Source organism: Gossypium hirsutum, chromosome A05 (assembly GCF_007990345.1).
Source record: "Gossypium hirsutum isolate 1008001.06 chromosome A05, Gossypium_hirsutum_v2.1, whole genome shotgun sequence".
Taxonomy (NCBI): Eukaryota; Viridiplantae; Streptophyta; class Magnoliopsida; order Malvales; family Malvaceae; genus Gossypium; species Gossypium hirsutum.
The window spans coordinates 37,083,200-37,099,816 of NC_053428.1; the positions used below are offsets into that span (position 1 = coordinate 37,083,200).

General features: G+C 34.5%; 1 protein-coding gene across 1 annotated transcript; it reads left to right on the forward strand.

Annotated features, from left to right (window-relative positions):
- Positions 1 to 826: 826 nt before the first annotated feature.
- LOC107957435 (uncharacterized) lies at positions 827 to 1,687 on the forward strand. Its single transcript, XM_016892951.2, has 2 exons — positions 827 to 1,156; positions 1,320 to 1,687. Exons 1-2 carry the CDS (start codon positions 941 to 943, stop codon positions 1,521 to 1,523), a joined length of 420 nt encoding a protein of 139 aa, XP_016748440.1. The 5' UTR covers positions 827 to 940; the 3' UTR covers positions 1,524 to 1,687.
- Positions 1,688 to 16,617: the final 14,930 nt, after the last annotated feature.

Below are 16,617 nucleotides of genomic sequence, written 5' to 3' on the forward strand. Positions count from 1 at the left end.
AAGGGACTGTTTAACAAATAAACATTTATTTATTTTAATTTTGGTTTTGGGTTTCAAGGCCCGGTCAAATTTGGGTTATTACAATGTGGTCCAAGTGGGAAATTGTTGGAAAATATGGACATCACATATATAATAAGTGTAATTACATGTTATTATTTATTATCATAATAGGTTATCCCAAATTAAAAGTGATCTAATTTGATTAAAATTTTATTGGGCTTTAATTATTAAATAAAATGGGTCAAATATGTACAGATACTCTAGTAATTGAGTTCTAATCAAATTCTAATTAATGATAGGCTAATTAGAATTTGATTAGAATTAATATGCCAATGTTATAAATACTAAGGTTATGGTCCCCAAATTACACACAAGATATTTTTTCTAATATCTCATCATTAGGAAAGAGATAGCAAATATTCTCTAAATTTCTTATGTGCTACTTTGGAAGATCAAAACCCCAAGATCCAGAAAATTTTAAAGAATCCATATATTCAGGTACGCTTCCACATATAATTCTGTTATTTATTTATTCTTGATGATTTCATATAATAGAATATGGTTTACAGTTCTAATTTTATATTAGATATTATTTAAAATTCTAAGATTACAACGCTATAAATATATTGTGGGGACAATAAATAAAAAGAAAAGGAAAAGGACAAATTTTTTTTAGTTACAACGCTGGACAATAAATTGAAAGAAAAGGAAAAGGACAAATTTTTTTTAGTTACAACGCTATAAAATTGAAAGAAAAGGAAAAGGACGAGTTTTTTAGTTACAACGCTATAAATATAGTTAGAACTTTTGATGAACTCATAACCTTGGTTAATTAATAAACCTGTGTATAAATATGTGTGTATGGAACCCTGCATGAAGCACAACACAAGAAAATAAAAAATCAGACTCACTAGCTGAAATTTGTATAAACGAACTCCAAATGGCTTTTATTAATGTTCCCACTACTATCACAAATGATATTGGCCATGGCCAGCATCTAGTATTGCTTTCGTCGAGCTACAGACCTATCCCGGATAACATCACTATTTCAGGGAATTCTCAGCAGGAAATGCCAGACAACTATGTGAACGGAGCTTTTGTGTATGACGTCGGTGATGGCTTCATCTGGATCGTTTTCTGGACCAAGAATAATCAGGTAAATATTAATCTCTCAGTTTCTAAATAATTCTTTCCCATGATATAGCATCAGACTGACTTCACTTTTTTCACATGGTAATTATATTAAAGCTTAACTATTTATTTTAAAAAATAAAATATATTATAGCATATATGATAATCCATTCATTTATCAATTGTAGGTCTCTACTAAGATCTTCATACGTTATAATGACTCCACTGAACCCAATAATTCCATTCTCTGGCACCAAGTTGTAAACAATCTTCACCCCCGCCTCAGCGAAGATTGCGCTTTTGGATATACCGCAAGGGCAAGGATTGAACCAAATGCTAACGGTCAAGTATTAACCGCCAATATCTCCCGTGTATCTTCCGTGTTTGATTAATTGCTATCTATCGTATCTAGGCAATCTATGTGTGGTGGTGAGGCTGTCGAAACAAAATAAAATAGTTTGCACTACTACTATTTTCTTTTATATTATGTAATACTATATTTAAATAAATTTGACAGCCAGCAATAAAAGATTGCCATGTGTGCTTAGTTTGTTTCTTTTTCAGTTGGTGATAAAATCATTATTTCTATGATTGATAAAAGAAAAAGTATATTAAAAAATATATGCATCTTCTCTTAATTTATTTTATATATGTCATAGCTCTAAAACAGAACAACTTTGATAAGCCAAATTTAAAAATAAAAAGAGTTTACCTCTCCAAACATCATGACAATTAATGGATTGTTCGCCCAATCTTCTCTCAAATTATACACAACTCTTCATTCTATTTAATTTAATTTAATCTAATCTATTTTGATCAAGCCATTAATAATTAAAGAGTTTGACTGGCCAGTGGCAATAGAGTCCATCAATTTGAAAGTTTTGCGGACAACTGAATCTAGAAGTCAAACCTAATCCCTTGTTAGAGAAAAAAAAAGGAAGAGGCATTCTAGAAGTACCTTGTAATGAGATCTCATGCTCACAAAGCCCACATCTGATATTGCCTCTAGCTTGACACCCATTGTAACACCCCTAACCCATATCTGTCGCCGGAATAGGTTAAGAGGTATTGCCGGACTCATAACATTATCATTCATTCCATAAGTATTGAAGCACTAAAGATCAACTATCAATATAGAGTCCCTTATATAGGTCATCGAGAACTAAAACAGGCATTAGAAAGGATTCTGGACTAAACCGAACACATACAAAATTTTTCCAAAACTTAAACATTTTCAAAGAAGTACAGGTCACACGCCCGTGTGAACAGGCTGTGTGCCTCACACGGCATTAGACACACCTGTGTGTCTAGGCCGTGTCAAAATAGAGCATACATACTGACTTGCTCACACGGCCACAAGACACGCCCGTGTTCCTTCGCCGTGGTCGAGCCTGACTTACAATTGTAGGGTACCCCAGGGGACACACGGCCTTGCAACATAGCTATGTGCCGCACACGGCTGAGACACACGTCCGTGTCTCTACCCCTGTGGACATATATAGGCCATTAGAAAAGCCAACTTGCCACCCCAATTTGGTCAAACCTACAAGCACCAAACCAAGCATAATTATACTATATTTTCAGTCAAATTCAACTCCAAACATGTATCAATCAATCCATAATATCATTAATCATTTTCATGTTCACTTACTATACCAAAACATATCAATATCACATGCCAGATTTATTTACTCATATATGATCAACATCTCAAATTATTATATCAATCTCATACCAAGATTATACCATAAATACATTCCATGAAACATACTTCCCAAAATGAACTCATACCATGCCCGAATATACACAAACAATAACATCTTTAGCAAGGAATTTTTGCATGGCTACATATAAATACACAAGTCAAAATAAACCATTTCAAAACTAGCCTATACATGCCACATTACCAAAACTTAAAGCTTTTATTTACCGAAGCGATAACCGGATAGTGTGATGACGTCTCCTCCAACTTCCAACCCGAGCAAGTCTCTGAAACTCTATAGACATAGGATAATACACGGAGTAAGATTTGAAAGCTTAGTAAGTCATAAGTAATTAAATCATTTCAATGATATTTATAGACCAATATCACTAAATAGAAATTAACAAATCTCAATCACATATACATTCATTGTACTCGTAAATTCATGAAACCACATTAAATAATTCACTTAACTTATTTAATAATGAATGTATACCCCTACTTTCAAACTCGACTAACAACTATTAGCTCATTTATATAAATCAAACTCACATATATTCATTTCATCGCCGACCAAACCATGGCCATTTATTACAAATCATACATAAAGTTGTATCAACTTCTTTATAAACACTTTCAACTCGAAAATCCATAATTTACTTATTCACATAAACCAAATTCACATACATGACTCATATAGTCAACTCAATCATTTTGTCTTCATTATCTGTTCAAGTTTTCTAAACAAGCATTCATACATCAAAGCCACGTCTTACTTTTATTCCACATCTTTAATCTTTTAAATAGCATTATTAATGCTATCAAATCCAACTCATTTCATCATTCATTTACATAATTTTTCATCTACTTCATAATTAACATCATCAACCATATAGGTTTCGTACATACTTGTACCATTATATTCTTATCTATCACATTTATCACTCCAATCCTTGAAATCCTAATTCATTCAATCGTCCTTGAACATTCAACGAACTCGCACACTTAGTGCCGATTAATTAGCTGAAGCTATAATTGTATCGCACACTTAGTGCCAATTAATTAGCCGAGGCTGTAATTGTATCGCACACTTAGTGCCAATACATTAAACCGAACTTATATCAGTATCGCACACATAGTGCCCTTTTCTCAGCCAATGTTGTTATAATATCGCACACTTAATGCCATTTTATTTTCCATAGCTATTTCATTTATCGCACACTTAGTGCCTCAAATTCAATTCACATTTTACACATTTCAACTTCATAATTATATTTCTTTACAACTCAATGACACATATTTCAATTTAACAAAATTTATTTACTTTTGAACTTACCTCGTATTAACACGAACGGACCGAAACGACTATTTGATCATTTTTGACTTTCCTCAATCTAAATCTAAATTTCTCATTTCTTGATCTAATTCAATACAAATTTAACTTATTTAATAACATTTTCATTCAATTTCATTCAAAAACACATAAATGGGCAATTCGCACTTTAGCCCCTAACATTTTACATTTTTTCAATTTAGTCCCTATTTCAAAATAACACAAATTACTCAAAATTTCCAAAAACCCATGTTTGACCGAATATTATTTATGTTCCTAGAAACCCATTTATTTCATTCATTTCACATTTTGATCCCACAATTTACAAAATTCACAATTTAATCCGAAATAGGCATTTTTACTAAAAATCACTTAATTAAACAAGATAATCCATCAACATATAATTATTTTTCATCATAAAACTACAAAAACAACAAGTTCTCATCAATGGAAAATCACGAAATACACAACCAATTCAAAAATTCAAGCATGGGTCATGTCGAAACCATTTTTGAAATAAAATGGGGTTCGACTTTGAAAAACGAAAACAGGAGTCGCCACCAATCTTTTTAGGTGTGATTGGATCACCTTATAAAATGTTTTGTTTTAAAACATTAATTTTGGTCTACAAAAGTCGAGAAAACGGATTCGGGAGTCGGTTACGTACAAGGGTTAGCACCCTCGTAACGCCCAAAAATTGGTACCTAATTGATTATCAAGTGTCTTTAATGTCAGAAATTTAAAAATTTTAAGATGCAGTCCTCTTTTAATATTTTTGATTTTGAAAATTAGGGTTCACTCGTATCAAATAATCAAAATATTACATCCAATAAGTTAGGACATAATATTTTTAAGATATTTGACACTAAGTTAGCCTTGTTGGAAATCCCTATCTCGAAACAACGAAACGCCATATCTAGTAAGTTAGGACACAACGCCTTGAAATTTCGAGACAGTTGCTTGCACTTAGAAAACCTTAAAACTTAGAAGGGTGCTTGACTATTCGAACTTAACGAGAAAAGTTGCAACCCAATAAGTTAGGGCGTTACTTTTCTCGAAATTTCCAAACACCAAGTATTGCCTTTATTTTTGAAAACTTTAAAGTCTCGTTCTTTAGATCGATGCATGAAGGAGCATATTAACATAACATACGAGATAACATGTTATAGTAAAAGCACAATAGCATGAATATCATACATTAACTAACATATACATATAAGAAACATGGCAAATTTTAAATAAGTAAAATATACATAAAACACGATATATATTTGAGAAGAATAGGAAAAACACATAAACATGTAATTCATCATATATATTTAAACATATTGATAATAAAAATAATGCATGATATACAATTTGGCACATATATATATAATAAAAATACAATAAAAATAATAATAAGTCAAGCACTCAACATTTAATAAAATTATGAGACCAACATCTAATATATTGACATAATATAATATATATTAAAATATAAAATAAAGTGAGTAATTATTGATATAAAAACATACCTAAAATATAAATTAAAAGTGTTTAAAATAAGTTATGTCTATAACAATATAATATGAATAAAATATAATGAAATATAATATGAAATGATAAAAATATAATAAGTAATTTGTATATAAAATATAGTAAAATAAAAAAATAAATAATATATACAAATATAAGAAAGATAGATATTATAAGGAATATTAAATAATAAAATATAGTATGTAATAAAAAATTCATAAATAATTATAATGAAATATAATATGGTATACGTATATTATAAAATAAATAGGATATGAGTAATTTTCATAAGAATATTATAAAATAAATAATATACATATATATAAAATATATAAATAAAGAAAAGGTATAATATATATAAATGGAATATGAATACTTTTATAAATAAGGATAATATATACTATTATTTATTAATAATTTTTTTTAAAATTTATTTGCCATATACAAATTTAGTAAATAGTAATACGATTTTATAAAAATATATAAAGAAATATATAAAATATAATATATAATATAATATAATTTATAGATAAAATATATAATGAAATAATGTATTGAATAATAACAACAATATTAACTAATATTTATAAAAATATATAAAGCATTTAAAATAAATTAAAATATAAAAAGGATTAAAATTGAATTTAATTAGAAAATCTAAGGTTAATCTGTAAAATAGTAAAAATCCTGGGTCTAGTTCCAAATGCACGTTAAATTCAGAGGACTCACTGGGCAATTAGCCCTAATCCTAAAAAACGACGTCGTTTCCCAGAATAAATTCTACTGGCCATTGAGACTAAATTAAATTAAATGTAAGAAGTTAGGGCCAATTTGAATAAACATAAAATGAAATTGTAAATATTAAAAAGGAGGAAGTTTCAATTGGGCAATTTACCCAATTCACAAAAACACGCGGATCCTCTCTGTTGAAACGATGTCGTTTAGTGCTTATCAAGCTAAGCCAAAACGACATCACCGAAGTCAAGCTTGAGGTGTTACTAAACTTATCTTACCTTTTAAACAACTCTAAACCACTTATTTTAATTTTCGGAATAAACTATTTTTCTGCATCATGGTTGCTTAAAAATTCATTTCTCGAGTTTCAAAACTCAAAATTAATATCCGTAAAATTTTTCTGAAACTATACTCATATATCTATCTACTAAGTTTTTTCTAGAATTTTTTACTTAGCCAATTAGTACAGTTTATTAGTTAAAGTTACCCCTATTTCAGAATTCAACTGCACTGGCCTCTACTTACTACGAACCACTTTTCTCTCTGTACAAAAATCATATTACTATACCATTTGTTTCTATTAAAACTAGATTCAATAAGGATTCTAACCATATAAAGTACACCACCTAATTGTTTTTGTAAAATTTATGGTGAATTTATAAAATTGGAACAGGGGATCTAGAAATTGCTCTGGCCCTATTTCACCAAAACTTAGATACCCTATAAAATACAAAACCTTTACCTGTTTTGCTTATTCCATATGAAAATAGACACAACGAGCTTTAATTTCACATATTATTCACCATCAACCCATGTCTCTACAATTTCTTGTGATTTTTCAAAAACCCGTTATTTCTGATACTTGAATCTGTTTTTAAGTTACTTTCACATTTTTCTTAGTTTTCATGTGATAGTTACTACTTAATCATACATACGATTAAACATGCATATCATCAGCCACTCTATTAGCTAATCACTAGCAAATATTTACACATCATTCATTGATCATATCATATCAAAAGAAACCAAGTTCCTATACATGCCATACACAAAACGAAACGTCTAACTATACCAATGTGATTTCTTCGATAGTGTGATCGGGTCTCCGATGTTTCCTTCGATCCCCGAGTGGCTTGATAAAAACTATAAGAAAAAGAAAATAAAGAGAGTAAGCACTAGGCTTAGTAAGCTTACAAGAAAATAAATTACAACATTCAACATAATGAATAATTATACATAATGTCACCTAGCCTCATAAACTTTCTTTACTTCTCATTTTCTACCTTCTTCTTTACTCACTTACCTTCTTTCTTACCTAACCTTTCACTATTCATAAAAATAATCTACCTTCCCTTTTGCTGATAATTCACTGTAATTTAACGTGTACAATGACCCGTTGAACCACTCGGAATACTAAGGATACTAGGGTCGTTCCTGTCTATCAATTTCCTGCCAATGCCATGTCTTCGACATGAACTTATATGAATTATTCCTGTCTCCAATGCCATATATATATATATCTAATATGGGCTTACGTGGCTCATTCATGTCTCCAAAGCGATATAACTAATATGGACTTACATGGCTCATTTCTGTCCTGTCCTGTCCTGTCAACCCCAATATCCTAACATTCCTAAGGTTCAAACGGGGCTTCCTAATGCTTTTTCTCTGTCACTTCGCCTTTAATTCGACTTTAAATATTCAAAGAAAATAAGTATATAAATGCTGGAAATTGACAATAATAATGTAAAATAAAAGAATATTGCATTTATTTACTATAAACTTACCTCGATACAAAATGTGACTAAACTTTACAATTTAGTCATTTACTTTTTCTTTTCCCCGATCTACTCCCAAATTTCACTCTTCTTGATCTATAATAGCAAATTTAACTTATTTAATATTCACATTTATCAAAACAGTCCTTGACCCAAACTTTGGAAAAATTACATTTTTTCCCCTAAACTTTCACATATTTGCACTTTTTCCCAAGGCTCGTAATTTAAACTTCATCCTATTTTCTTATGTTTAATGACATGCTGATAATTTTTCCCTTCTATGACAACATCAAATTCACACTCTAACATGTACTTATGACTATTAGGTATTTTTACTTATTAAGCCCTTTTACTCGTTTTCACTTAAAACCGAGTAGCACAAGTTGTCTAACATAATTTAAAACCTCATATTCTATCATAAAACATCAAAATAAACACTTTTCACCTATGGTTATTTTTCCAAATATGAACCCTAACTTAAATTATTGCTAGCATAAGCTTTATCGAGCTACCGGGACTCCGAAAACGTAAAGAACATTAAAAACGGGGCTTGGAATCACTTACTATGGAGCTTGAAAGCTTGAAACAAACCCTAGCTATGGAGAACCCTTGAAATTTCGTGCTAATGAAGAAGATGATGAATTTTGTGTTATTTTTCCCTTTTTATTTCATTTAATATTCAAATGACCAAAATGCCCTTCCTTATTAAACTTTCAAAAATTCCATCCATGTCCTATTTTGTCCATGAACTTAGAAATTGGTCAAATTGTTATTTAAACCCTCCTAATTAATATTCCAAAGCAATTTCATACTAAAAACTTCTAGAATGCAAGTTTTGTAAATTATTCGATTTAGTCCCTAATCTCAACTTAAGCACTTTATGCATAGAATTTCATCACGAAATTTTCACACAATCATGCAATCATATCATGAACCTCAAAATAATAATAAAATAAATTTTTCTACCTCAAATTTGTGGTTTCGCAACCACTGTTTCATTTAGGCCCTATTTCGGGATGTTACAGTTTTCGTAGGACTATAAATGTTAAAACCTTAACCCAAAATTCATTTTAGTACCCCACTTTGAAAAAAAAACTTGAAAATTCTCTGAAATGGAGAGAAGGGGTAGTTCGGCCTTCGATCTCCAACTACAGTGCAGTGCCTGTACACGCGCCTCACGCGCCGTCGTACACGGTGGTCTGAGGGTTTAAAAGCCTTCGTCCTTCCACAGGTAACTCCTTTTATTTTGAATGTTACTAGTTTTTTTTTTAAAAATAGTTTGTATATTCGTCTAAGAAAAGAGAAAAAAAACGAAATATGAGATAAAAAAATCACATTCGTTTCTTGTGAAATATCTCTGATATATTATTGCAAAATATTTGATGTACAATATCTTTGTGGTATTTTTCTCTCTGTATGTGTGTATCGTAAGTGTCTTTTACAGATTTGAAGAAAGACTTTCTAGCCTTGGACTATTATGGTTTAGGAAAGAAATCAAAGATTTCTTTCCATGTTTGCCTTGGTTTTCTGTCGTTGTTTCCTCTTTTGTTCACAGGTAATCCACGAGAATCTCGCTCGATCACTGATGTCTACGCACTAATGGAGCCAACGTCGCATTTTGGCGTGACTTGCGCGTCGATGGTGGCGCGACGTCTAATCATGACGCGCTTGGTGGCGACGATTGGGCGATTGAATTTGCGCGAGATGAAAGGTCGCGTCGCTTAGAGTGCTTGAAGCTTCCAGAATTTTATTGCGGTGCTGAGTTCTCAGGAAACCCTAGAGTTTCCTTGCCTGTTCTTTTGCACCTTTGGGCCTTTTGGGCCCCGTGTAAACCTGGGTCCAGGTGTTGGGTTATTTTTGGGGTGTAAATGGGTATAGGGTAGTAGTAGGCTTACGGGTTTATTGGTATTTGGGCTGTTGGGTTATAGGTTGTAACCGGTGTTTGGTTTAAGTTGGGCTACGGGTGTATTTGGGTACACGGGTAGTGGAATTTAGTTTTGAAGGTTTTAAATATTGGGCCAATAGTGTTTGGGCTCTTGTAAGCTGGACTATTTTAAATAATCATTTATTTATATATTTTAAAAGCCCGGGCAAATTTGGGATATTATAGCTGCCCCTCTTTGCTCATTGCTGTGTAACAGGAATCGAGTAAAGATTTAGAAAGACCAAATTTGACTGGTCTTATCAAATCATGGTCTTCAATCTGCTTCCTGTAAACTTATGACTGTCATGTTGATATCTTCGATCTGCTCTCCGCCGAACACAGAGACGCCAAATCTGCTTCTTCGATTTGTTCTCTGACAATACAGAGATGCCAAATCATCTTAGATTTGCTTCAGCGTAAGCACGCAAAAACCAAATCAGCTATGTCTTCGATTTGCTCCTTGTAAGCACAAGGATACCAAACCATCTTGGATCTGCTTCAGTCTAATCATCTGAAGGTTAGATCTACAATGTGTCTGCCCTCCGTCGAATATAGAGATGCCAAACTTTGATTTGTTCTCTGACAATACAGAGATGCCAAATCATCTTAGACTTGCTTCAGCGTAAGCACGTGAAAGCTAAATCAGCTATGATTTCGATTTGCTCCTTGTAAACACAAGGATGCCAAATCATCTTGGATCTACTTCAGTATAAACATCTGAAGGCCAGATCTGCTATGTATCCGCTCTCCGTCGAATATGGTAACACCAAACTTCGATTTGTTCTCTAACAATACAGAGATGCCAAATCATCTTAGACTTGCTTCATCGTAAGCACGTGAAAGCCAAATCAGCTATGTCTTTGATTTGCTCCTTGTAAGCACAAGGATGCCAAACCATCTTGGATCTTGCTTCAGCGAGATCTGCTATGCTGCAGTCTATTACCTTACTGCTTAGAGGATTAAGGCGCGTCATCTTTGATAACCTGTAGAATAATTATGCTTGAGGATGCTATGATTGAAATGAGTCAAATGTTTCTAATTAAACGTGTTATGATGCAAAATTTTGTGAACATGACCCTTATCCTAGACGTCACCACTCATTCCTTCATTTGTCTTAAAGTATTATTCTTGCTCAGCCTGTAGGCCTGTACCCTTCCTCAAATGCTACGATCCACTGAGGATGTCTGTAAGATAATCTTTCCTTAGAATTGAGTCGTTGGTTTTGTCCATTTTCCTTTTGGACTGGAAGAAAGAAATTCCTTGAGTTCCTTCATCCTTTACTTATGTGAATTTCTCGAACAATTGTCTTGTTTTAGTTTCTTGTATTATCTAGAAATTCCAGAGTAATGCGCAAAACTTCGTTTGTGAACATATTTAGTTCATCTATCATTATTTCAATGCAACATACTTAAAGAATAATAGGAGATAAATAAATCTCTAAGAATAATTGGATTTGAATGAATTATCGAAAGAGATACAAAGAAAATTAATCTGAAAGCCTATCTTTGAGAAGAGAGGAAAAAAAATCTAAAAATAACAAACAGGCCAAAATTAGATGCCCTAGATATCGCTGCTTGAGTGCTTATACATCAACTTCATGAAGGCATGTGTTTAGAAGATCCAAAGTACTCTATCGATGCCCCAGTATGCAACGTTCTTCGTTCTTTGTTAAGCAAGATTACCGGATGCTTCAAAATTTAAGTCGCCCTTTCGAGTTTTCAACTCAAAACCCCTTTGGTCACAAGGCGCCCTTTGCGGGTTTTCACCTTGGCCTCTCCATTTTTCTCTTTTTTTTTGTGAAACTCCAAAGCGCCCTTTGCGGGTTTTCATCTTGGATTCTCTTCTCCTTTAGACAAAGTATTTTTTAACTGAGTCTGAGTTCACTGGGTTGGGTAAACTTTTCCCATCCATTTCCAATAGGATCAATGCACCGCCAGAGAAAGCTTTCTTCACGACATACAGCCCCTCCCAATTCGGCATCCATTTCCCCCTAAATTCTTTTTGAATAGGAATGATCTTTTTCAATACAAGGTCTCCCTCGTGGAACTCTCTTGGTCGAGCTTTCTTATCATAAGCTCACATCATTCACTTCTGATACATTTGACCATGTCGAATGGCTCTTAGCCTCTTTTCCTCAATCAAGTTCAACTGGTCATATCGGGATTGAACCCATTCAGCTTCATCTAACCTTATCTCCATCAAAATTCGAAGAGAAGGTATTTCTACTTCAATAGGTAACACTGCTTCCATCCTATAAACTAACGAGAATGGGGTTGCCCCAGTTGAGGTTCTGACAGATGTTCGATAGGCCAGGAGTGCAAACGGTAACTTCTCATGCCAATCTCTATAAGTTTCAGTCATCTTCCCCACTATTTTTTTAATGTTCTTATTGGCGGCCTCCACTGCCCCATTTATTTTTGGACGATAGGGAGAAGAATTGTGATGCTTGATCTTAAACTGGTCGTAAACCTCTGCTATCATTTTGTTGTTCAAGTTCAATACATTGTCGGATATGATTTTCTCAGGCATTCCATACCGAAAAATGATCTCCTTCTTCAAGAATCGAGTCATAGTTGTCTTAGTAACATTCGCATAAGAAGCGGCCTCTACCCATTTTGTAAAGTAGTCAATTACCACGAAGATAAACCGATGTTCATTCGAAGCTTTCGGTGATATTGGTCCAATGACATCCATGCCCGCCATGGAGAAAGGCCATGAAGAAGTCATAACATGCAAAGGAGAAGGTGGTATATGAATTTTGTCCCCATAAATCTGACACTTATGGCATTTCTTGGTATAGTTGATACAGTCCCATTCCATAGCGGCCCAATAATAGCCAAACCTCATGATTTGCCTTGCCATCGTGAACCCATTTGCATGCGTCCCACATACACCTTCATGAACTTCTTCTAAAATTAGCTTAGTTTCCACAGCATCGACACATCTCAAAAGTATTTGGTCTTTCCTTCTCTTGTACAGGATATCCCCGTCTAAGACATAGTCGCAAGCTAACCTTCTCAAGTTCGTTTGTCATTTTCATTGGCCTATTCAGGGTATTTACGATCTCTCACATATCGTAATATATCCTGATACCAAGGGTTATCGTCCTTTTCTTCCTTCTCAATGTTACAACAATGAGCTGGAGCCTCGTAGACACTCATTTGAATTGGTCTCATCTATTCCTCTTTATTCACCTTAATCATTAAGGCCAAGGTTGATAAAGCATCTGCCATCTAATTTTTGTCTCGTGCGAGATAATTGAAGGTGATGTCATCAAACTCCTTAAGTAACCCCAAAACTATCTTTCGATAATTGATCAATTTAGGGTCCCTTGTCTCCCATTCACCTCTAAGCTGATAAATTACCAACGTAGAATCTCCATATAGTTCTAGGGTTTTTATACCTCGCTCTATAGCTGCTTGAAGTCCCATGATGCATGCTTCATACTCAGCCATATTATTCGTGCAATCAAAGTCCAACTTGTACGTGAACGGGTAATGATCGCCATTTGGGGATACCAAGACTGCCCCAATTCCATTTCCGACTGCATTAGAAGCCCCATCAAAATTTAGCTTCCAAGGAAAATCTTCGGTCGTTGCTATACACATTAACTCCTCATTTGGAAAATCAAAGTTCAATGGCTCACAATCCTCTAGAGCCCTACTGGCCAAGAAGTCTACTACCGCACTTCCTTTTATAGCCTTCTGACTTATGTATACTATATCAAACTCTGAAAGCAAAATTTTCCATCTCACCATTCTCCCATTTAGAGCCGTTGACTCCATCATGTATTTCAATGGATCAAGCTTTGAGATGAGCCAAGTGGTATGGTACAGCATGTACTGCCTTAATCTCCGAGTTGTCCAAATCAACGCACAGCACAACTTTTCAATTGGTGGATATCTCATTTCACAATCAATGAATTTCTTACTGAGATAATAAATTGCCTTCTCCTTTTTCCCTGACTCATCATGCTGACCAAGCACACATCCCATAGAATTACTGAGCACTGACAAGTACAGTACCAACGATTTATCTAGGCTAGGTAGAGATAATACCGGAGCATTCAACAAATACTGCTTGACCTTTTCAAAAGCATTCTGGCATTCCTCATCCCAAGTACCTTGATTGTGCTTTTTGAGGAGGCGAAAGATAGGATCACATTTCTCGGTTAGTTGTGAAATGAACCGAGCGATGTAATTCAACCTTCCTAAGAATCCTCGAACTTCTTTTTGAGTTTGTGATGGAGGCAATTCTCGTATTGCTCTGACTTTGTTTGAATCAACTTCTATTCCCTTTTCACTGACTACGAAACCCAATAGCTTTCCCGATCTAGCTCCGAAGGTGCACTTTGCCAGATTGAGTTTTAATTGAAACTTCCTCAACCTCAAGAATAGTCTTCTCAAAACTTCAATATGCTCTTTCTCTGTTCGGGACTTAGCAATCATGTCATCAACATATACTTCAATGTCCCTATGCATCATGTCATGAAATAAGTTCACCATAGCCCGTTGATAGGTTGCCTCTGCGTTCTTTAGTCCAAACGACATTACTTTGTAGCAAAAGGTGCCCCAAAAGGTTATGAATGTGGTTTTATCCATGTCCTCTGGATGCATCTTTATCTGATTTTACCCCGAGAAACCATCCATAAAGGAAAACAACGAATGTCTCGCCGTGTTGTCTACCAAGGTGTCGATGTGCGGCAAAGGAAAGTTGTCTTTTGGTCTAGCTTTATTCAAATCTCTGTAATCAACACACATTCGTACCTTCCCGTCCTTCTTAGGGATCGGCACAATATTAGCTACCCATTCAGAGTACTTGACCTCTTGTAAGAATCCTGTATCGAACTGCTTCTTAACCTCATCTTTTATTTTTAGAACAATGTCTAGTCGTATTCTCCGCAACTTTTGTTGGACTGGTTTGCAATCCTGTCTTATCGGAAGACGATGTACTACAATGTCAGTACACAATCCGGGCATATCCTGATATGACCATGCGAAGATATCCTTGAACTCTCGAAGCAACTCCACCAGACCATGCCTTGTGTCATTGGTAATCAGTGTTCCAATTTTCAACTCCTTCCCTTCCTCTAGGGCTACATTTTCTATTGCCTCTTTCTCATGCAGCATAATTTGTTTTTCCTCCTGTTTTACCATTCTTAACAAATCAGGAGACACATCACAATCTTGAACATCTTCAAAATCTTGAGATTCCTCTAAACGCATGTCTTTCTCGCAAGAGAAATCAGGAGTTGCAGTATCAGTGCTCATATCATTGATATCTAGTGACCTGTAGGGGTATGAAAGAATATACAAAGAATGAATGAATCTAAGAATGATTGTTTATGTGCTATGAATGAAAGAATGAGAATTGCAAAAGTTTAACGAAATATTGATTGATAAAAAAAACCATATTCGTCCAAATTGATAATAAAGTTATGTTTTATTAAAATAATAATAAATGATCATAATCCTTTTACACAAACGTAATCTTACTACTCCTAGGCCCTAGAGTAACAGACATGTTTCGAGAATTACTATGAAAAATTCCTAAAGACTACAGGAAGGTCCTCCGCAGTCCAATTGTTCAGAGAGCTCCCCAGTTCGTAAGGGTGAATGCCCTCGAGGCTTTCTTGCTCCAGTCCCTCATTGTATACAGCATTAATCAGATGACTTTCTTCTACCAGTAACCCTCCTGACTTAAAGGATTTGGATATAGGTGGGAATGTCATCGGTTCCCACTCCGCTTCTCCTCCGTTCAAACGCGCATTTTTTCTCGCTTGGCGCTTCTCAATCTCTTGCCTCTGGTGCTTATGGTTTGGCTTGAAGCCCAAACCAAAGTGATCCTTCTTCTCAATCAGTTTTGGGATTTGAACCCCTCCTTACAATTGTCTTCCTAGTCCTTTTCCTGGTAATGCTCCCTTCCCCATCATCATTTGCAGGGCCATCCTTGTGGCTCTAGACATTTTGGGTACCAGCACCTCACTTCCTTCCAAAATAAAGGTTGCATTGATGATTTCTAAAGAGCGGAAAGAACACTCAATAGCCTTTTCATTCGCCTCGATATAAGGGGCCTTGCTAGTGACTGCTGCTATAATGTCCTCTTCCGCATTGATGGTTATTAACCGTCCATCTATCACTAACTTCAATTTTTGGTGCACTGCCGAGTGTATCCATGGTCTCCCTAATAAACAATTATAGGAGGGCTTGATATCCATTACCAAGAAATCAACTTCATATGTATTTGGCCCAATTTCCAAAAGGATGTCAATTCGTCCTATCACTTTTCTTTCAGTTCCATCGAAGGCTCTTACCACATTGTGACATGTTTTCATATGCGAACTGTCAATGGGTAATCTGTTCAATATGGATAATGGAAGGACGTTCAAAGCAGACCCGTTATCAATGAGTACACTTGGAAGCGTGTATCCCTTGTACCGAGTAGTGATGTGCAAGGCCTTGGTTGACCCTATGCCCCCAGGTGGAATTTCATCATC

Bases quoted from the DNA above. Each gene is read 5' to 3' on its own strand.
- LOC107957435 (XM_016892951.2), top strand. From the start codon at position 941: ATGGCTTTTATTAATGTTCCCACTACTATCACAAATGATATTGGCCAT. The intron at 1,157-1,319 runs GTAAATATTAAT...TATCAATTGTAG, and splicing joins TCTGGACCAAGAATAATCAG to GTCTCTACTAAGATCTTCAT.